This window comes from Cydia pomonella, chromosome 1, assembly GCF_033807575.1.
Source record: "Cydia pomonella isolate Wapato2018A chromosome 1, ilCydPomo1, whole genome shotgun sequence".
NCBI classification, from domain to species: Eukaryota; Metazoa; Arthropoda; class Insecta; order Lepidoptera; family Tortricidae; genus Cydia; species Cydia pomonella.
This window is the reverse complement of record NC_084703.1, coordinates 31,089,730-31,114,214: the sequence shown is the minus strand read 5'-3', so window position 1 is coordinate 31,114,214 and position 24,485 is coordinate 31,089,730. Positions and strand designations below refer to the sequence as shown.

At 37.5% G+C, this 24,485-nt stretch overlaps 1 protein-coding gene across 1 annotated transcript in view; it reads right to left on the bottom strand.

The window, feature by feature from the left end:
* Positions 1-24,485, bottom strand: part of LOC133519371 (division abnormally delayed protein) — a 98,679-nt gene that overhangs the window by 25,829 nt on the left and 48,365 nt on the right. The window contains exons 2-5 of the mRNA XM_061853428.1: positions 20,062-20,205; positions 8,032-8,372; positions 7,488-7,699; positions 6,439-6,607 (exon numbers count right to left, since the gene is read on the bottom strand). Of these exons, the coding sequence (XP_061709412.1) occupies positions 6,439-6,607; positions 7,488-7,699; positions 8,032-8,372; positions 20,062-20,205 (866 nt within the window). The remainder of the gene's footprint in view (positions 1-6,438; positions 6,608-7,487; positions 7,700-8,031; positions 8,373-20,061; positions 20,206-24,485) is intronic.

Here is a 24,485-nt window from a genome sequence, read left to right as displayed (position 1 = left end):
TATTGTGAAACACTACATATTTTTTATCTGCACTTAGTTTTAAGCGTAGCATTATAGAAGCACCTAGTGGTGTATAGCCCCCTGTAACTTCCCCTACCTACACCCCAATCTACCCCATTTATTAAACCCCGGACCTAATAAAATAAGGAACCTAATCGTTATCAATCCCACCTTTAAAATTACCCCTAAAATTTACCCCAACAATAATTTTACCTTAACAATTATTTGGCCAAGTGATCGTCTAGTTAAAGGTTAGGACCCCTCGAAGTGAACCGCGGCACCCCAGATTCTTTAATGAGTAACAACTAAATCTTGGACTCTGATTCTACCTGATTAAGTATTACCTAGACGTTAAGACTCGGAAATTTACTATACTAAATAATTTATTATGTTGAGAAGAAATAATCGATAGAATGTTATGTTAAGATTTAACCTTCAGCAAAATACCGTAAGACTAAGTTATTCCAAACCCATTTCTATATTAAATATAACACCTTATAAGTGGAATGGAAAAATAAAACAATCGACAAGGTATGAGTAGTGTCGTGGTAAAAGATATAGGCTCCGCCCACATGCACAAGGTCGTAGACGACGGACGTAGCCTTAAGTTACAGAAACTAAATGATTTTGATGTAATGTAAGATTTATTTTTATTAATTCATTAGAAAGATATTTAGTTATTGCAGCATATATGATTATATAAATATAAAAATATTTTTGGTAAAATCCTGCTACTCCTATTAAGTCTTCGGGGTAACATTGAAGCAGCACTCCTGGGTTAAGCCCATTTACACACTTATAATAAGATAAAATATTATTACCTATCAATCCTATTATCTTCTAAACGAGGTGTGAATGGATCACACGTGCTGCCTCTAATGTTAGATGCAGGTCTGAAGACTCTTACTCCGATCAGCAATATCAATCGGGCCACCTAATCCTATCTTATTAGCCAGACGGGCTATGACCAACGCTTCGCAACCCTATGCAAACCTAGGGGCTGACGAAGAGAAGCGATAAGTATTCGTCAGGCACCATTTACTTATCTTTTTATGTCCAAAAGCTAAGGCTACTAAGCCATTATCCCAGTCCCCATAGCTAAAAGTAGGCTGAATTCCTAGGCCTTTTAAATGTATAAACGAAGTACAAGATTAACTCATTACTGTACTTTATGAGATCGAATTATCAAGGTGAGTATTATTCCACTCAAAGATTCCAATGGACTGCGCTCGCCTGCCAAAGGGTCTCTAAAACAAACCATTCTTTTATCCCAGAATAGTCTGTGTTCCTAAACCCAACTTGATATTTAAGGATTGAATATATAAATACCTTAGGACCTGATCGTAATACTCAGTACTTCGTCTCTACACCAAAAACCCAGAAAAGAAAATAAATACATATATGTTACAGATAACCCTCAACTTTCCACTCAGAGTAACAGTCTGGAAGATTTAGGTAATTAAAACCCATTACCAGTATTTCACTAATATTATCATTAGTACACGTTATAAAACCATAGCTTCACGTCATTAGAACCTTTTGAAAGATATATATATATACACCAACCAATCGAATTTCTAGATCAAACCTAAGAGAGACCCTATAACAGTGTGTGTGACTCTACCCTATTCCTACCCTTAGACCCTAATCTAGTATGTCCAGAACACAGATCGTACTTACCATTGATCTAGTGATTTGGAACATACACAAGTGTATCCCTAAGTCTAAGCTGTAAGCATTCGGCCGACAAAACCGAGGTATAGCAATCCCTAGTGTCTGTGTGATTGGCCCCCTCCTCATCGCCACGTAGGCACGGTGGATGAGAATAGACCGCCCTAGCATGTCTATAGGTAATCAGCACACTAGCACACACACCCGTACCAGTCACATGGGATACCCTGCCATGACTAAAACTTTATCTGTGTTTGTTACCAATCATGACAGAAGCTCTCCCGTGACCAGCACTAGCATGAGCCAGAGCACCGAAATATATATAAATATATTTAATACGAGACCTAGCCTCAATTACTGCAGACTTCAGTGAGCCGAGATTACTCTCAATGGCACGCACGTGATGCCCTCACATTCATCTAACAGCTGGACTTTGAGACTAAGGAGAGTATGCTCGCCTCTTATGTTGGTAAAGAAGAGACGCCAAGTCCTCTCAACTTGGAGCAAAAGACTTCTAAACAGCTGCAGTTTGTCACCGTTAGGGAGCAGCTGATTAGATGGACAAACTGTTAGTCCAAACAGTGATCTGGCTTTATAAAATAACAAACTAACCTCATAGAAAGGTAATAAAATAACAAAATTAGATTTTACTAACAAAAACTCACAATATAGTAACACAGATAAGGAAGCAAAGAATCTCCACCATAGCCTAAGCTTAGCTTTACGACAACATTGTCCCCGCAATGCCAAACATAGACACAATTTACAAGTTTAAATTTACCAGGATAATTCCCAGCAAACACAAACAAATAGAAGGAATAGTAGAGAAACTTTACTTACTCAAAGCCAGAGATACCGCCAGTCCGATGGTTAAAGAATGAATGCCCCTCCTCCGTACTTTACGGCCCTTTTATATACTTTAGTAGCGACATAACAGCGACATAACGGCGACATAACGGCGACTAGCGACATAATAGCGACATAACAGCGACATATTGGCGACTAGCGACATAATAGCGACATATTGGCGACATAATAGCGACATAACGGCGACATAACAGCGACATAATAGCGACATATCGGCGACATAATAGCGACATAACGGCGACTTAATAGCGACATAACGGCGACATAATAGCGACATAACGGCGACATAGTAGCGACATAACGGCGACATAGTAGCGACATAACGGCGACGTAGTAGCGACATAATAGCGACATAACGGCGACATAGTAGCGACATAACGGCGACATAATAGCGACATAACGGCGACATAGTAGCGACACAACGGCGACATAGTAGCGACACAACGGCGACATAATAGCGACATAACGGCGACATAATGGCGACATAATGGCGACATAGTAGCGACACAACGGCGACATAGTAGCGACACAACGGCGACATAATAGCGACATAACGGCGACATAATGGCGACATAACGGCGACATAGTAGCGACATAATAGCGACATAACGGCGACATAACGGCGACATAACGGCGACATAGTAGCGACATAACGGCGACATAGTAGTGACATAACGGCGACATAATAGCGACATAACGGCGACATAGTAGCGACACAACGGCGACATAGTAGCGACACAACGGCGACATAATGGCGACATAATAGCGACATAATAGCGACATAACGGCGACATAACGGCTTTTACGCACACAACTACAGTATTCGCTTAGTAGTCAGTTTAAGTAGACCAAAAAAATGATAAAATGAAACGTTTCAAAACCTATCAAGCATGAATATGCCAACATTATTATTTAACTTCAGGTATTATAGTTTTGTTTTCTGAAAATAACGTCTGTATTGTAATATTTTACGTTTATTATTAAGTTAGTAACTCAATGTTCTTTATTACACCAATAATTATGCATTTATTCTAGGTTAACTTCAATTGATTATTATCATTCTTCGCAGCATTTAAAAAAAAAAAAATGAAAATTCACTAAGTGTTATGTATTTAATCGAAATCACAAGTGGTAAAATACGGAAACGTGTCCTTCAAGTTGTAATTGTTAGAATACGGAGTGAAATCATGACTGAAAGATGCAAACGAAGAGTACTGTAGTTTTTCATTATTTTCTATGTGTTTTAATATAAAACCAAGGCCAATATTACGAAATAGGCATATGGCTAGTCACACCCCGATGCTTTGTTATACGTTATACACACAGATTCAGATTTCAGGCAGCATTGTGGAGGAGTAAGCAAACATGTAGTTGAGTCGTAACTTGTGGCCGCCGTACAGATGCCGCAGGTGCTCAATGCTCTTGAGTGGAAACGCAAACTACTTATGCTGTTGCGTGCCGCAGCTACTACTACCATCTGTATTTGTTAGGGGAGATGTCATACAATATTTATTGACGCAGAGCGCATCTTCTTCAAGCTTGTGTTAGGGTAAAACCTTTATTGGTAAAGTTTTGTTCAGGTCGATTTTAATCACTGTTTTACGCGAGCGTCTTATTACGTCTGGGAGTTGTATATAAGACATATGACCAAAACCGATTACAACTTAAGTTTATATAATAGCATTTGTTTCGGTGAAGCTCTTAACTTCCAAAAAATGAAAGATAGCATACCTAAGTATAAGTAATAGTAGATTGTGTCACGAGGGAGCAAAATTATATTTATTTTATTTTATTTATATTTACGGCGAGTGCATCACTGCATACATTGAATCCTGGACGAAGCGAAAGATTCTACACGGTGTTTTGTTTATCTCCGTCAACTTCGGGGTATGGGCCCAAAATAAAAAATCAAACTGTAGGTCCGTTCTCGCCGTTTTTGAAAATACATACCTAAAGTTGCCCGACTCACTAGGGTTGCTTCTGTATTAATTTCGAATTTTAAAAAGGAGTAGTTAATATAAGTTTACAGACATACATACATCGATTCGGTTATACATACATCTTATCATGTTTACATTCCTTAGAGACTTACGTAGCGGCGGGGACGTCAAGTGAGCAACGCGCGCACAGCCCGACTAAGCTCTGCCCGAGAGTGCCTGAGAATGTAAGGTCTATGTGCGTAAATGTCACGTCTTTGTGCGTGCGGCGAAAATGGCACTTTGTACTGAGCGGACTCTGCTCCGGCGCGCGCCGCCGCTATTTACTTTGTGGTATGAGTAAGTACATTTAAGGAAACTGAATCATCATCATCTGAAGACTTACTGCCGCAGGTAGGCCTTAGCCTATTTTTTATACTACTTCGGTGGCAAAAAAGCATACGGCCCGCCTGATGGTAAGCAGTCTCCTAAGCCTATGGACGCCTGCAACTCCAGAGGAGTTCCATGCGCGTTGCCGACCCTAACACTCCGCACCCTCGTTGAGCTCTGGCAACCCTACTCCAGTTCGAGCTATTCGTGGCTTTCCTTCTACAACTTGTCACTTCTAAGGTCCTGATATCCTGGGTATACATCTACACCGTCCAACCATCTGATCTTAGGCCACCACCCAACCACCAATTAAGGGAACTGAATTGAACTTATTATATATATGTATATATATACATATACATATATATATATATATATATATATATATATGTATATGTATATATATACATATATATATATATATATATATATATATATAAAATTATTATTAAGCGTTGTTGTAACACGGAAATTATATTTAAATGTAACTATAACATATCAATGATATTTCGAATATTGATCGTATAATCCGATGTAAACGTAGGGGCATTATCAGATAAAAATAAATGATTAATTATTTAATCTCCAACATGGAGTCAATTAGAATACCGGTACCGGTTTCTATGAGAAAGTGAATAATTTTAAGCTATTGAATGCACCCTTCAAATTAACGGACTTTAAAAAAACACGGTGTATAATAGAATCCAGAGAGTAGCTAGGGATTCTAAAATATAATTCTGAGCATAGTGAGGGATTCAATTGTTAACGCCCATGATGGAAATAATTTTGATAGGATTAATTTGAAGGAATAACTTGACTTACAGACCTACCTAACAATTAATTACCTCGTAACGTAACTCACCGAGGCCGGAAAACATCAACATTTTTGTTTCCATCCATCGCATAAGTAAGAAATGATTCTTAAAATTGTGTGCGCTGGCGTCGATTGCCAAATAAGATGGAACGATAGCCCTTTGGCCATTAAACTTTTAAAAGTACTTATATGTTTGTGGCAGGGACCAAGTGGGCGAGGCGCCCACGCTTCTCTCGCTGTAACATATGACCCCAGACCGGGCAGATTTGACTTTACGATTATGATTGAACGCCACGCGTCAGAATCACATCATGAACATCCGAAGAGAGATCATGCGCGTACACTACCCTACGTGCCATCTGGCACTGCCAGATGCCTAGTTTCAGGGCGCTAACACTCTCATCTCATCGCGTGTTGGTAACGTGCATGGTGCACAGTGCACACCCGGTCGGACATCGACACAGCATGGCGCGGCAAAACGGCGGCTATCAATCGGATTGAAAGTTTTCTAGCACTGCGTTCTTTCCTTGATCTAAGTACTACTTATTAGTAGTACCGTGGCACTTAGTACCTATATTAAAATACATACGAATAGTTAATAAATAATGTTGTAAATGAATCTGAGCGGCGGAATGGCAGCGCACCGAGTGTGATGATTGGCTCTTTAGATTTTGTTAGTTACTACTTACAGTCGGCGGAGGTATCTCGCGCTATATACATAAGATGAATGTGTTCGGGTTGGGCGTGTGTAGTAACGCCGGTAGTGAGTACGGTGCTAACCTTCTTCTCGAGTTGCACTTTGTTTTCGAGCGCGTGCATGACGGCGCGCGACACCCGCTCGTCGAGCGCGCGCAGCGCGGCGTCGGCGTCGGCGCGCGCCAGCGCCTCCACGCCCTCCACATAGCTGGTCCAAGCGCCTGCCAGCTCCGCCACCGGCGCTCCCACACATCTGCAACACATCTTTACATTATTTACTGTTTTTTTTTCACTTGTTTATTTTATATTCAATTATTTAACCTTTTAATAATTTTAATTATTCTTATGGTTCTATAGTTAACGTTTAGGTATACTTTCCGCACCACTTGGATTAGCCATGTGAATATATATTTTAAGCACATATATTTTTAATACCGCGCACACTTACTAAGTTTTGCATATTACAGGTGAGTGACGTAAGTAAGGAACTTCTATGCTTTTAGGTATATCGGTACAAAGTATTTCTGTTTCCTGCATTAAACGTGCAATTGAAATAGGTATCTTACATTTAATACGAATTCCTTCAGTTTACTTCAGACGATCCGAGAAGCCTTTGTAAGTCTCTGCGGGAAGTTCTTAACTCAAGCTAAGAGCTTAATTAGCACAGTTTCAAGCTCGCTCAGTCGGCTATTGAAATATTATAATTAATAAAGCATTACTCCGCAGGCAAGACTACTAGACTCTTATTAAAAAAACTAAATCAGATTAGCCTCCTATATAGTTACACATATTATTTTAAAATTGAGCTTAAATGTGATTAATGTGATTGTGATTGTGTGTAGTTATGAAAGTACCTATTATACTAATTTATTTGCAGGCACAGATAAAATGGTGACATTAACATTTTACTGAATATAGTTAATTGAATTATAAAATATATTTATTAATATTATTAGTAATTACTGTCCAGAAAATCACAAATTGATTGCAGTCTGCAGATGCAATAAGTTTTACTCAATCGATTCAATCTTTCGGCTTTCGTCTATTCGCCTCGGCAGCAACTTTTCGCCATGCGCATGTGTTCAATCAATACATTAAGAATAGTAAAGTATGGCGGTGCACAGTTATCCTACCCTCTCACGACGTTGAGGCAATAGTGCCGGCAGGGCAGCGCGTCGAGACCCCGGCAACGCGCGCAGCCCGCGGCGCGTAGCAGGCGCACGGCACACGCACTGCTTGCGCGCGCCATCGCTTGCTCCGCCGCCGCCAGAGCGCTTGCGCCCGCGCCCAGCGCCACGAGAAGGGCCCGCGCGCCCTCCATAGACTTGGACAGCGTCATACCCAACTGTCACACAAAATAGTTATTTACGATACAAGTGCAGAAAATAGGAAATTCGCAACGAGTGGTGATAAATTAAAACACGACCGAAGGGAGTGTTTTAAATCGACACGAGTTGCGAATTTATCTATTCGCACGTGTATCGTACAACGTTTTACAGTACATATAGCTCTTTAAAGTTTCGACATATGCACGGAAAGTGCTCATTCCCGCACACGTGCGGAAAAGTAGCACCATATGTACTGTAAAATATATTTTAATTTCCTGTTTAACTTGAAATTAAGTAGTTTGTATAAGAACAATATGCATTCTTATATAACGATAAAAGCCACGCTCACCTGTCGCGGAACGTCTCCAAAAGGCTGCACGGCATCATACGCGTCTTTGAGACACATTTCGTGCTGAACAGTGAATTGCTTGGTATCCAGTTTGAGTATGTTGTGGTATGCCAAGGGAAAAAGTTCACGAAAGAACTTGTCTGTAGCAACGGCGAGGTCCCTGGGCGGTTCGGTGACTAGCGCGTCGAGCAGGTCGTTCGCGGGGGGCCGCAGCGCCGCACGCACGTCGCCGTACAGCGCGCTCAGCGGACTGTGCGCGCGCGCCCCTTGTGCGCGGTACACTTGCGCTAACAACACCGCAGTTTTGTTTTGCGACTGATGTGACAGCGCCGTTAGGTGCTCTGTATAACAAAAAAAAGCTATTTATTACCATAAATCATTACCCGAAACACTTCTAAACTAAGTAGCAGCTCCAAATTTTATATTAAAGGAAAAAATTGAAAAAGTTACGCTTCCGGCAGGACTTGAACCCGCAACCTCGTCAATAGGGGTAGGCTTCCGTAGCTCAATTGGTTAAGAGCAACGCGCGGATTGCGTAGGTTGTGGGTTCAAGTCCAGCCGGAAGCGTAACTTTTTCCATTTTTTCCTTTAATATAAAATTTGGAGTATCGCTCGCAGACGTATCTGCTTGTTAATAAAATTACTTAAGTAACAGCTTACAAAATATACACCTTCGTTCCAAGTGTCGTTTTAAAATATATCCTATAGTTTCCGAGTACCTATGATGAAACTATTAAGGTTCCGTTTTTGCCATTGTGGCTATGGAACCATAAAAAGAATACTTCAAGACAGATAACTTAAGTTTTTACTGGCTAGTTAAAATCAACATGTAAGCAAGCGAACAGATATTTTTTTTATTGATTACTTGAAGAATTTGGTGAAAAAAGAGTTCGCTTTTAATCACTGCGTAACATAGGGGTATATGTATACAGGTACATCGTAATTATCGTTTACAGTACATATGGGGCTACTTTATAGCACTAGTGCGAGAAGTAGCATATTACGTTACTGTGTCCAACATTTAAAGGGCCATATGTACTGTAAAACGTTGTACGATACATGTGCGAATAGGTAATTCGCAACTCGTGTCGATTTAAAACACTCCCTTCGGTCGTGTTTTAATTTATCGCCACTCGTTTCGAATTTCCTATTTTTCGCACTTGTATCGTAATGTACTATTTTCTTAAGGTCAGGTGGGGTAAGAGAAACATACTTTACTTGTTGTTAAATATAAAACGATTTTATTCAGTTCCAAAGCATATTTTCGTTTTTTTTATTAAGTGGTTCATAATGGTGTAATATTAAGCTTCCTTATTTTGGGGTAGGAGAAATTGTTTTTATTTCTCACCAATCTTTAACGATGGCGGAATAACTCGAAGAACAAGACTTTAAGGATAATTTTGTTAGTCCAAAATATTACTTACAGCATTGAAATAGGATCTAGTTTTCCTACCAGAGGTGAAATTACCAAAATTGGAGCAAGTGAAACATATAGGTTGCAGTCACTCAGACGTTTACAACAGTTGGTAGCGTTTTTTTTAAAATAAATAAAAATGTAGTTCTTATTTAGAAATATGTTATGACAGAATATATAACAAACGATTGACTTTGCAAATCATGGTAAAGGTAAATAATGAACGCAATTATTATTGTGACAATGACACTGTTTTTTTTTACACTCTACAAATTTACAGATATAAACAAACTATCGGTAGACGATTAGTTAATAATTCTTCCGGATCCGTCTCGGGCCACGGCGTTTCTTTCTATAGAAAGCATCACGTGACCTCCGGAGGCTATGGGTCACTTTCTATACAAGAAAACACCGTGACGGACCCGGAACGGAGACTGAATGTAGGATTGTGAATCATCCTTAAATGTTACATATTCTCAGAAGCTTTTTAAATAACGCTTTACGGTACATATTGAATTATAACATTAAATAATGTACCGTTATTTAAAAAAGCTGTATCAAAAGACAATTTGTAAATAATTTGTCCCCGACGACCAATAACTGGTAAATCTTTAAATTAATGTTCCTATTTATTATGAGTTACTTACGCAAGAATGTGGTTCTAGGGTCCATGACAGATAAGATACCTATTTAAACTAGAATTAAGTAAGGCACAAACAGAGTTGTTACAGCTACGCGGGTTAATCGAAATAGCGGGCAAGTAAACATGGGGTTACGGGAGGACGGTGGCAGCGGCGGCGACGCGAGCACCTGTCGCGGGATCACGCTGGCCCGGGCCCGCATTCCTCGCCACTGATATACTCGGCTAATAAACCCCGGGAATGCTCTTAACACACTATGTCCTTCAACATTATTAATTTAAGCGAAATGGTAGGCAGGTACCTATACTTCATTAAATCCCTAAAGTAAACTTGTAATCCACTCCACTACGCTGCCACTGCCATGTCTCGCGCAACTTCGTTAAGTTACATGAGTTACGGATAATTAGTCTAAATCGTCTTTAAAACCGTTAATTATATATCGTTATGTATTTACTATTTAGATTTAAACTATTACAACAGCCAAAGCATCAGCAATCAGAATATTTCTTTTATAATGAATTTGATTTCTTTTAATTACAAAAGCAAATCACTGTTCTGAGATATTTTTATCCGACTGCGTCAGAAGGAGCGTAATGTTTTTCGAGCGTATGTATGTATGATAATTTCTTTGGCACGCCCTACACAGGCCACGCGGCTGGACAATTTTTAATGTAATGACATACTTAGGTCATATATATTTTTTAAATTGTGCCTTCAAATGAAAAAAATCATTTCAAAAATATACGTAAGTAACTGAAACGAAAAATTCTGAAATAAAATTATTATTAAAAAACAAAAAACCCGAATGCTTAAAAAATATCTGAAAAGGAAAAAACAAGTATTAAACTATGCCGTTTAAATTCGGTTAAGCCATACCAAATTTCATCTAAATCGGTTTAGCGGTTTAAGAGTGAAGAGGTAACAGACACTGACAGACACTTTCGCTTCAGGTATGTATATTATTATTTTATAGTAGAGAATTGATAGAGTCAGACCAAGCTAACACCGCAGCGATTTTGATAGCACAGACTGTGCGAGTGGTATTCAGACGTCATAATTTCATAGAAGTTTGTTTAAGAAATAGGTGATGTGAAAAGAATGTGACACAATAATTATTAATATTACTTATTATAAAAACAAAAAACCCAACTGCTGAATAATAATAAATGAACTGAAAATGGAAAACAAGTATCACCTATATGAAATTCGATTGAGTAATGTATAATTTACCATGGTGCATACCATTTCAGGTGCTGCAGGCGTGGTATGGACAAACAATACTTTGTTACCTACTGGCACAGAAAGATCTACTAAAACTACGTCTTTCACCGCCCGCAACATTTGACATAGTCAGCAATTTTATTTCTATAACGACACAAAGTAATTACCAGTACCGACATAGGTAGGTACTGTAAAAGAGATATTACGGTATATCTGAGGTGGGAATGTAAACGCTTGAAGTAGATTTCTTATTTTATATATATTCTATTTTTTCACGTCAGCAGCTTTAACAAGGGTAATTTGCTGCTTAAAAATCGCATTTTGCTCACTGAGAGGGACAAAATAACATTGCGTTGGGGGGCCTAATACAAGTTCGAAATATTTGGATTCTATTGTCTTTGTCCATTTCACGTCATTAGCAAAAAGAAAGAGTCAATAAAAGTGCATACGTAATACAAACGGCATATTGGCAGTTTATAATAGACCTCCGAAATAAGTCAGACCGCATCGTTCCAAAACACCCTACGAGTTTTCAATTACGATAATTAATTAAGTAATGAAATAAAAGTTTCAAATTTAATAAAAACACATATTTTACGCATTTTATTATACAATCAAAACAATGAACTTATATAAATTTACAGTACATATGGTGCTACTTTAACGCACTAGTGCGAAAATTAGCATATTACGTTATTGTCGAACATTTAAAGGGCCATATGTACTGTAAAACGTTGTACGATACATGTGCGAATAGGTAATTCGCAACTCGTGTCGATTTAAAACACTCCCTTCGGTCGTGTTTTAATTTATCGCCACTCGTTTCGAATTTCCTATTTTTCGCACTTGTATCGTAATGTACTATTACATAATTCTACTTAACTACTTTTAACGATCTCTACTATAGTTGACAAATAATAGTATCCGGAATTCGGACCGTATCTTACAAAGTTTTTTTTTTTACAAAAAAAAGTTGTCGATTTAACTGTCAATTGATGTTCGTAAGTATATCATTATTTTCGTGTTATTTTATTGAAATTTCTTTCGATTTGTTTTTTTGCGGTAATGAAAGTTAATTGTTAGAATACCTTCATTTTTGATGGCTGACTGACGTGAAAAATTTAGTGTACTACATGAGATCAAAGTTATTTACATCTCGTGCGCTATTGAGTCCCTTACTATGCTCAAGATTTTCGCTTGCACGGGACTCAAAACAAGCACTCGAATAAATATCAAACTTTGCTCTCTTATTGTAGGGTCAGCATCAATAGTAGCGGATGAAACAACGCGCCAAAAGTATCTGATATTCCGGATAACTTTTCCAAATATTGAAAAATCTCTAAAATTTACTATCAAAAGTATATCTTTTAACGTCTTAATTGTTCTACATAGAGAACCACCACATTTTGTTGAGCTGTTACAGAATGGTAGATACTTTTGAAACCTTGTTTGATCCGCTACTTTTGATGCTGACTGTACAAATAACTATTTTCTTCGACAACGAATTACAGCAATATCGACTAACTCAATGCTTGCCATTTTCAGAATGAAATCGCCTGCAGATCTTTATTCCTTCAGCAGGGCGATACTTCTGAATTCAAATAATCATTGCCAGTTATCTATCACGAGACTGTGAAAGTTTCCAACCTTCATAGTAGACACATAACATAGGTACTTTATTATTAAATTATGTTCTTAGCCAAAAACTGAATTATTATCTTTTAAACAAAAAAAATTCAAAACCACAATATCATCATTTATTATATTTTGTCGAGAATAGTAACCTAATTTCACCTAATTTACGTAAGTACGTGAAATTAGGTAACTTATTCTGAAAAAAATAATTTAAAAACGCAAAAACTATTGGTTATTATAATTTTTTTAATGCATTTATCATTGGGCCCAAACTGTATATGGGTTATATTTAACAAATAAAGTATGAGCAGTATATCGTTTCAAAAACCAAAAGAGATTTCAGTTTCAATTTAAATTAAATCAAATTAAAACATGTTTCTATGAGGATTTCATTTGAAATAGGTTTTATGGTAATGTAACACTTAATTAAATACACGTATTGATTCAGTTGTATAGGTAATCAAAATACAAAAAAATGTTCGCACACTAGGTAGGTCCATCGTATACATAATTGTAGCCTGGAACAATGTCTTCTTTGAATAAATATGAAGTGTTACTTACTGTATAATGTTACAAAATGAAAATAAATCTTAAATTATAATACCCTTAGTAAATGAAAACTATATGAATAAAACCAACAGAAGATATCAAATAATAATAACTTTATGGAGTTAAACAAGAATTTATGAATAAGTGTCATTTTTAAGCCCGAAGCCGAAGGCGAGGGATTTATAAACACGAGTTCGTAATTCTTGTACCGTATCCATGGCATACACAATATTTTTCATCACACTTGTGAGGAAAACACTAAATTTTAAGTGAAATAATTTTAAAATACAATCACATCCATTGAGGTATTATGTAGTAATAGAGAACACCACTGGAAGAAAATGCTTCCACACCGCAATGAAGTGCCGGCACTTCACTGCTTTTAGTACGTCTCCGACTACTGGCGAGATGCCACGCATGTGTCACAAATTAAAAAAAAAACAATTAAAATTAAAAATACCATTGTGCGTTATGAAAATGTATTCTAATAATATCAAGAAACATAATAAAAGCAATATATTAACAATCCACTGCGAAAAATCTCTTTTTTTAAGCTCATTTAGATTATTTTGAAACGTCACTTTAAACACTTGCGGTGGTACGCCATTTTATTTGGCGCATATCTACCTACCATTCTGTAACAGCTTAACAAAAAGTGATGTCTTTAATATGGAACAACTAAGACTGTACAAGATATATTTTTGAACGCGCATTTTAGAAAATTATCTACATTTGGAAAAGTTATACGGAATATCAGATACTCATCCGCTCATATCTGATTGTTTCATCCGCTACTTTTGATGCTGACTGTACAAGAGACAGTGTTTGCAGGAAGGCCTGCTCGGTTACAATCATTAATCAGTCAACATCGATGTGGTTTAATTTATCACTCACGCCAGTCGTAAATTGACTCCTGGATTCGTAACACTACAGACCAAACGACTGAACGGGATCACTTCATTATTCTGAATTACATTTTATAATACCTTCCTAAAATTACTTTGGACTGTGAAATGTTAGAATCCCTATTAATTAAAAATTATAATAACAATTTAATTTTAATCCCAGTGTCTCGCTTGGCGTGAGTAGGCACAGTACTGTATAGGTAAACTGAAATGAAACATATCCTAAATTTTAAACATAAAAATGAAAAAACATGATATCCGGGATCCCAGGGCCTGCACAGCCATCTCACACATTTTCGACATTTCACATCGTTTTCATATAGACGATAGGAGATCGCAGGGCAGGTGGGGGAGCGGGCGCTCATGCCGGGGAGCCGGGCGGGTGGCGGGCGCGCAGGGTTGCCATTACAATGCTTGCAAAGTTGTTTTAATTATTAAGTAGCTTGTAAGTAATGCTGAGTGGCCTAAGTAAGGTACGAGATTGAAATGATTGATTATATCACAATTGTATACAACTAAACCTAAACAAATAAATAATATTATAGGTTCGTAAGTATCTACTGAAAAATAAGCTTGTTGATGGCTTTTGTTTTATCCACTAGTTTTTTGACATCTTGACCGCGGCGATACGCACATCAAATTCATTGTAGTTCACTGATGCGTTTCGTAATAAAGTCACAGTTTGGTAAACGAAGTTAAAATAACACCATTAAAGTCGACGAGTAGAAAAAGTTTTAAGCGGAATATCAATTTAACATATTTTTATTTATTTAAACATTACCATGACCTTACTTAAGTAGGTAATCCCGTTAAGTATTTATGATTAATACCAACAAATTACGATTAATTATTCTAGAAAACTTTATCTCGAAACAGGGTACACGAATTCTCGAACTTAGGAGCTGAGCTGAATTTCATCACGAAATGGGAGCCAAATAAGAAGTTCACGAATAAATTAATATATAATACATTTTATCTATAACTCTACAGCATTATTTATTAAATAACTATCAAAGAATTAATGTAACTTACTGAAAAGCTTTCAAGGTATTATCATGCTTAGTAATATTTAAAAAAAATACGAATTGTTATAAGCCTTAACATGCCGAAACAGGACCCTTTACCTTACAGACAAAATATGCAGTTTTTTGTGTCGTGCTAGTCGTGATTTTAAATATAGAGATTTGGACATTGATGTTTTTAATAGTTCCATTCCTTCAGTGAGCGAAAACTATGGATTCTATTTTGACGCTCTTTGATCCTATTTTCTTTTATTTTCACAAGTTTGCAATTTTTCCGAGTGCTTAAGTATTTACGTAACTTTTATTTTTACTGTTCGTATTGTTAGCACTTGCTGTATAACCGAGTTAAGCTTTGAGTTGTATCAAATTGTGCTTTTTTTCAAACTGTATATTTCGTGACAGCATTGTGTGAAATTGCACGCAATATATATAGTATAGTTACCTAAATCTGCATATTTTTTTCTAGCTATTGGTACTCCTAAAAATAAATAATAGCATTTTATACAATCGTGATATAATAGAGGGCTTTTCAGTCAAGTACCGTGTTTAAGCAACAAAGCTTGCTGAGTTGCTTAAGTGAGGTACGAGATTGAAAAGCTTGATTATATCACGATTGTATACAATACTTTTTCTACGAGTCAACAAGAATAATACTTTAAACTAATTAAATATTATATGTATACAAATCAAAAGTATACGGCAATTTAAGATACGCGAGCAGCCGCGATACCCATCGTACGCGTCCCGGCCTCCGGGACCCGGCGGGGTGGTCAACGACACCTTCTCGTAACTCATGAGGCCCTGGTCCTGGTACTTGCTCCATGCTAAATTCAATTTTTAGACAGTTTTTTTTTTCTCAATTTTGGCCACCGTAGCCTATGGAGACTAACAAGCAACGGTAAGCGGTTTTGAGCTATCGTTTTGTTTCCTCCTCTTGACCGCGGCGAGCTGTGATTGATCAATTTCATTAAGAATAGTTGACTAAACCGTTTCGAAATGAATATTATAGTTGAGTTGGGAGCCCATACATGAAAAGTACCCAATTACAGTTTAGTATACGAAATCTTAATTCAACCATTATAGTCGACGAGTAGAAATATAAATATTTTGCTTTAAATACTAGACTTTTTCAGTGGCATCATCCAAAGGCTGAAATTATCATACTTTTGCGTACGATAATGCTTATCGGGACGTACATCATACCGAAGCCAAAATTACCGTACATGTACAATAATTATCGACCGCCCGGCAACCCTGCGGGCGCGAGACCTCCAGACGCCCTTCGCCGCGCCGCGGCGGAGCCGCTCAGTCTCTCCGACTCGGCGTCAGCCCCACTCTCACAACACGGGGCTTGTTGTCTAGTGTTATTTAGTGACAGCTGTTGCAATATATAGGTATGTCACAAACTGTACAACGAAGAGAAAAAAAACCACTGACCTCTATAATTGACAACCGACGATTTCAAATTCCTATAAAGCTCATGTGGTTTGTACACGACGTAGGACGTAGGCTTACGAGTTCTTAGTGCTAGATTAAATGACACTAGGAAATCAATATAAATATGGTAGATTTAGTGATTGATAGATTAAGGTAGGTACCTCCATGTTAGGTACCTATTAGTTACACATTTCGAGGTACTCGAGACGAGATCAATAAGTCAGTCAAGATCAGTACAGTAAGTGGTTAATAAATAAGTAAGTACATAGGAAACTTCGCAAGCAACACGACTTGTAAAGCCAGGGAGCCCATGGACAGACTAGGCGACAAATGACCCGCGACACAATTCAAGCTTTTTCTTTATGATTATATATGCGTTCTTTTGCACCCTTGCTTTAAGAACTACTACACCAAACTATCCCCCACAATGGTCTAATTGACACTGATCACAACTACGGCGCAAGAATTATGGGTATGACTTCATGTCGTAAGTTTAGTACCTATATTGTTACGTTACGTATGTCACAGCCACTTTCGCGGCCTAAATTTATTTTAAATTTGGCACACAGGTGAAAAAAGCGACCCAAAAAAGACATGAAATTTAAACTTGTCGGTCATTGTTGCGAGGGAAATTAGAAAATTTAAGAAAATTATTTTTGCTAACTATATCGTGTGACATATTCAATAAAAGGACTTATTGTTAGGATTTCATTTCAGTAATTCAAGAAAATAGGCGAATATTTACCACAATATCCCACTCCTTTAGCTTGTAACAATTAAGGGATCGTCATGTATGGAACCTGATTAGTGATTAACTACCTAGGTTTCCGGACAAAACCGAATTTCTGTTCTTAGACGGTGGAAAGTATTATAAGTTCTAAAGATGTAGGATTCAAACCAGTTTTTTCTGGGCCTTTCGGAGCCTTGACCCGTTACACTCTTACAGCTAATTCTTTCACGTAAGTACTTAAAAGTTAAGGTATGTATACGTGTAGAACTTCAGAGCTCTGTTCGCCACTTCGCTTTGTTTTGTAGGTGTATGGAACGCTCGACGGACACTCCATTCAACGTATCAATGAGTCTTCAACAACCCTAATCACATGCACAAAGCAAGTGAGATCCATTGTCAGGGATTCCATTAATTATGCATAGAACATTAACATGAGTACTATTTGGAAATACGTTAAACATGACAAGGGGCAAGGTAAATTATTTTAGTGGAGTAATTAGCGGCGAGTTGAGTCGACGTGGCGGGCCCGCGGCCTCGCGGACTCAATGCCGACAAGTGTGCCTCTCCCCATGTACCCTCTCGTCTCCGAGGATGGCGGGGTTCGGAGTGCTCTTCATTGTACTTGTTAGCTTAGAACAGAGGTCAACGCTCCTATACTCTGCATTGTCTCTAAATTATATACAGATGATTACTATATTACTTTTATGTCAATTTTGTGTATTCTCAAAACTTATGAACAGACAACATATAAGGTCAATTAACTACACCCAACACCATGTGATACCATGTGATAAGTCGCCTTATTAGTAGCAACTTTAATGTGGGTACATACCTACCATGTTTTGCAAAGTAAGTAATGATGATTCTATTCCATTCGATTTTATAAACTATAAAATACTCCTCAAAACTTGTATTTCGTGGATAGTAAATAATAATTTATACTGGCTAAAGGATGACTCACGCAAGAACGAACGGGTCTCCGTAACTCTGGGCCCGGGTTGAGGTGTCAGTTATCTATAGGAAGCATCACGTCATCACCGACTACCCTACATATAACACGATGTGTTGGAATCGCGGTAGCCTCGGGGCCCAGACCGTTCTAGCGTGAGTCATTCTTAAGTAGGTGTAACTAATTTAACCTAACTTCTTATATATTATTTTAGTATTTAGTTAAAATCGCATAGCACATTAGTAATAAATCTTAAAATAAAAACATAAACAAACCTTCGCGCTATTATTCAATCGCTTAGCAGGGATAAGTAAGTACCACGTACGTGGTGGTATTTGGCTGTAAGTACGTCTTGTAAGTTATTTGATTATTTTCCGATGTTTTAATCTATGTTGGTGCCTAATTATATTTTAAATTCAAATTAAATATATATGTTTATACATTTTAATTAAGTACGCAGCCTTCTGGGCGCACTGCCCATCGGCAGCGATTGGACGTTTTTAGGGTTCCGTACAAAAAAGGCCTATCACATCGCTGAATACCTATCAGAAGAACTACTTATTTACTTATAAAGCCTTTATTTTATACTTGTTTACATATAAGTCGTTTTTTTATAGCCCGGTGGTGTCCCACTGTCGGGCGAAGGCCTCTCCCCGTGATCTCCACAGCTCCTGCTGTTGTGCTATTTCTAGTTTAAGTATAAGTAGTTTATTTTTATCAATTTGTCTAGTCTCATATAATATGTAAATAAATTCACTCCCATGCAATAACTATTGTCGTATCTCAGCGTGTGAGCGACCCATCAATGGCGCTGCTGCTAGCAGCGATTCATGGCGCCTCCGCCAGATCTTTACAATCTGTCTGATGATTAATGCGGAATACATATGTATTTCTGATTAATTGTAGGTACAGTGTCAAACTATTATGTATAAACTAGTTTGATATAAAAAAACGAGCTACATCAACACGAATGCACATAACATACGTTCCGAAAGCCCTCATTTAGTCCACGTGACAACCTCCGTTGTCATTATTACCTATTAGTTGACAGCTGCTCCAGATGTTAAACAACTGTAACCTCTCGTTAACGCTCCGCAGCGTAGCGTAAATTAGTCATCGTTCTATATCACTCTTCAATATTGGTGCGACAGTGACAGTTGCGTTTCGGTCGCTACGGTGCGTTAACGATTGCCACGTTGGCTACGCGCCCAGGTCGTACACTGCTTGTTGCATTAATGATAGGCATTCCAGCACTTGCATTTGACTTTTTCCATGTGACTATCTGTATTTTACTTTATACATATATATTTTGTATTTGTACAACTGTAATTAGTCTAATTATTCGGTGTATTGGCATATGCTGTGATGCCGTGTAAATAAAATAATTGAAATGCTGTTGTTTTCCCACTTCGCTTACGACGTCAACCGAAGACCATAGACAATAACTAGGTAATCAATTTTCATAACGTTGTACCTATTATTTATAAATAGGTTAAGAGTGTAGGGACACGAGTGACAGTTACGCACCTTGCAGCGTAGTTCGCGTGGAGAGCAGCAGCGTGGCGATGGGGCGCGTGGCGGCGGCGGATCGCGTGACCGCTGCGCGCCGCAGCGCGTCTCGCAGCCGCGCTTCCTGGCCCCGCCCGCAGCACTGCCCGTCGCACACCACTCCTGCAACAACCGACAATAACACATTGTTTCATCTTTCATACTAAATAAAATCAAAATTCACTAAAAAATAATTTATGTCAAGGGTACAAAGCGGTATACTCTACGGAGAAGCTAACCCTGCACAGACTTTGCAATGACAAAGTGGGGAGTGTTAACCCTAAGCGTTAAATGTATATGAAAATATGCGGCTTATTTAGGCAGTTTTATTTCGCGTTTAAAAACCATAAATCTTTATTTCAGACCAAGGCATATTTTGATATAACGCGCTTAAAAACATTGATTATATGGTTTTTAAAAAACCTTTATTTCTATTTATTTATTTAATCGAATGGCATAAAAAAATCACAAATAAGTCGAAAATATATCAGGTATGTCACAAGTTTATATCCAAGGTTTTCATCCATTGAGCTGCGTCAGGAGTAAGTGAGAACAGGTCATCCGGGCTTCCGGGTTAGGCTCTGAGGGAGCACTGTACCATGTGTTGGACAGTTTGAGATTCAGCGCCACAATCGCATCTGGGCGAGTCGATCCATCCACAAAGATGTTTAAAATGTGCGGTACGGCCGAACCCTGTCCGCAATCTGTTAAGCTTACACCATTCATGTCGCGGGACCCTTCACTTTCACGCCGGGTGAGATTAGGCTACTAACAGATCGGTCTGTCTTTGACTCCCAGTCAGAGTCCAGATTCTATTCAGGCCTTAGCCAGCTTACAAGGTGGGTGACGTGATTTGAGTCCAGAGACATGTCAGTCGCTTCGCTTGACAGACAGATGACGTGTGCGAAAGGGAAGCCATGACGTATATGAACAAGCCATAAGTGCGAAAGAGGCAGACTACATATGAGAAAACGTAACCAATTTTGAGTTCGAAGGCGGCCGAGGCGGCCAAGATCATATTGCCGTATTTTTAACGTGAAAAATATAAGCGAATCAAAAAGAAAAATATATATTAAGTAATTTAGTGACGATGGTGTCATGTTGTGTGCCGGGTTGTAGTGTTTCAGGGCCAAAAACCCAGGAAAATACTCATTTCACAGGTAATTATGATATTCCTAGCGAAATTTTCGTAACGATATTTTATCAAATTAACAGCATAAAAAGTGTAAAAAACAAATTATAACAGTTCATTATAAGTTTTTCTTCAATTGTGTGTTAATATTTCATCATATTAGTTAATAATTTAGAATATTTTGTGTAAAAACCTAAACTGTTACTTTACGCTAGGGCTTGACAAAATGTTCATATGACTGTATCGATAACTTGTCGGTATATTAGTAGGTATGGAATTAGTTGTTCACAAGACATCATTAAGATATTACCTTTATAACCGACTTAAAATAATAACGATTGTTATAATACCTTTTTTGAACGTGTACATGTTTAGCGATAAATTTAAACTTCACTTTCCAACACAGTACTTACATTTTAACCACTTTTCCACGGCTTTGCGGCCAACACAAGGAAACACAAGACAGCGTATACTTGTACGCAGCGTATACACATCCAACCCAAGTTGTCAGCAGGAAAAGGCGCGAAATTCAAATTTTCTTTGGTAAGTTAACTCTTTGCGAACACATTTTCAAACAATTTCAACTTTATCATTTTCAACTTTTTCAAACACATTTGAAAAAGTAGTCGATATAGCAGTTAAACAACGATAGATTATTAATATGTTGTAACATGACATCACTATTTTTGTTCGCACATAGACAATTTACGCACACACTTGCATTTCATTTTTGGTCACACTTTCCAAGTTTGACAGTCGTTCTATACTATCCTATTTCTATGTTTGAGTCGATGGTGATAACTGGGGTTAAGGAACTCTTGGCGCCCGGGGAGGTCCATTCTAGTTATAAGTTTCTGGGTTTCCCTTAAAAGTGTAAGTTTATTTCTATATAAACTTTGAACAATCGACTTCCTAAAATTAATGAAATAAAAGAAAAAAATCTCTTTATATCAGTTTAAAAAAAGGTTTCAAATAAATTAGAATTGACCATCTTCTCCAGGGTGTGACGACCATAACGTTACAGGCAAGACATGGTGATAAGTTAGGTAACTGTTCAGTTTAGTATATTTTTGTTTTTTATTTATTTATTACACAAGTGCGTTTACTTCTCTAGGGTAATTCCGGGGTAGATGCCCATAAGGGCGAGATGGTCCATCGAGATATTTCATGATTCCGATGATTAGATGTCGCTAGGTTTTTGTTTAGTAGATACGCTTCATATCACACTTGGGAGCAAGGATTGACCAAAATTTTGATGAAAAAAAAAGAAAAACTACCTACCTATGTAAAATCCTTGCTGACTAGTGAAAATATATTTTAGTGTCCATATTGTACATAGTGGTAATACTAATGACTTAAAATAATGGAATTATTTAATTATGTTAAAAACTATACGCTTGTAGTTTTGTTCTAACCTAATGAGGAAGTTCAACTTTTTTCGATTATAGGCTTAATCAAATTGATCATCTCTCCCAAACAAAATATCCAAAGAGGGACACAGTGAAGGTGTGTCTATCACGTTTATGGTATTCCGAAGTTTATTGGAGAGCAGTAACGATGTCTCCATGCATGCTAACGAATAAAAAAAGAAATAAGCGGCCAAGTGCGAGTCGGACTCGCCCATGAAGGGTTCCGTACCATTTATGACGTATAAAAAAAAAACTACTTACTAGATCTCGTTCAAACCAATTTTCGGTGGAAGTTTGCATGGTAATGTATATCATATATTTTTTTTAGTTTTATCATTCTGTTATTTTAGAAGTTACAGGGGGGGGGGGGGGGCACATTTGGGTTCTACTTACTAGATCTCGTTCAAACCAATTTTTGGTGGAAGTTTGCATGGTAATGTACATCATATATATTTTTTAGTGTTACACATTTTACCACTTTGGAAGTGTCTCTGGCGCAAACTGTTCAGTTTAGAAAAAAAAAAATTTGAAACCTCAATATCATTTTTAAAGACCTATTCATAGATACCCCCCACGTATAGGTTTGATGAAAAAAAAAATCAGTTCTAAGTATGGGGAACCCCCAAAATTTATTATTATTTTTTCTATTTTTGTGTGAAAATCTTAATGCGGTTCATAGAATACATCTACTTACCAATTTTGAACAGTATAGTTCTTATAGTTTCGGAAAAAAGTGGCTGAGACATAAACGGACAGACAGGCGGACATGACGAATCTATAAGGGTTCCGTTTTTTGCCATTTGGCTACGGAACCCTAAAAAGAGTTCATTGAGAAAAATAATTATTGCGGATTTGGGACAAAATATCGCCACTCTTCTCATCCAAGGTTGGTTTAAAACGACGCATTGTAACTTTGGCGTCAGGTTTCAACTCTCTTAATAACAAGGTAACTTGATGAAACAGGTACAGAGGTAGGTTGACACACATCTATACTATATGAATTTAAACAATAAATAGCAATCTACTGTCAGTAAAATATTTTCCTCGGTAACCACAGCTCAGTTTAGAATGAATTTTTAAATTTCGTCTTTGAACTGTAGGTCTAAGATGGTCGGCTCTTTATCATTTATCACGATGCCTGTCACGTTCTAACAAGTATGTAAGCGCGAAAGTGACGGGCATAGTGACAAGTGATAAAAATGGAACCATGCTGCCACCGCTGGTTGTAATTTAAAAAAATAAAAAGAATGGTTACATCAATCAATATTTTTGTCGAGTAAACTAGTTGTTTTGTTAGTGACTGAAATATTATGAAATACACGTATTTTCCAATAAGCTTTTAATTGGTAACCAGTGTAAAATTGAAAAATATAATTTCAACAGTCTGGTATGAATGAACAGCCTCTAATAAAAAATAATACTATGTATGATGAAGTTGGTTAGAATAGAACGATGAACCATTTTTTTCTCGGGAATCATACTTCTAGCCAAGTACATGGCCACTTTATTAATGTATTCCATTCCTAATGTGGCCATGCAATTTTACAGCTCGCTGCTTACTTGTATATTAATTAATTAATTATTATTAATATTATAAATGCGTGAGTAAGTGACTCTGTCTGTCTGTACGTTGCCTCTTCACGCTTAAACAGTGAACCGGAGTGAAGACAGTTTGAGGCCGGAGGAAAGACAGGATAGTTTTTATCAATCATGATCTCACGCAGACGAAGTCACGGGCAGAAGCTATTGTTACATAAATTTAATACAAATTATGTAGGTTGGTGAAGAACCTACCTAAATATATTTTTTAAAGTGGGTGCAATCACATAATTATTATTTAAAAATATGAATATAAAGGCCCG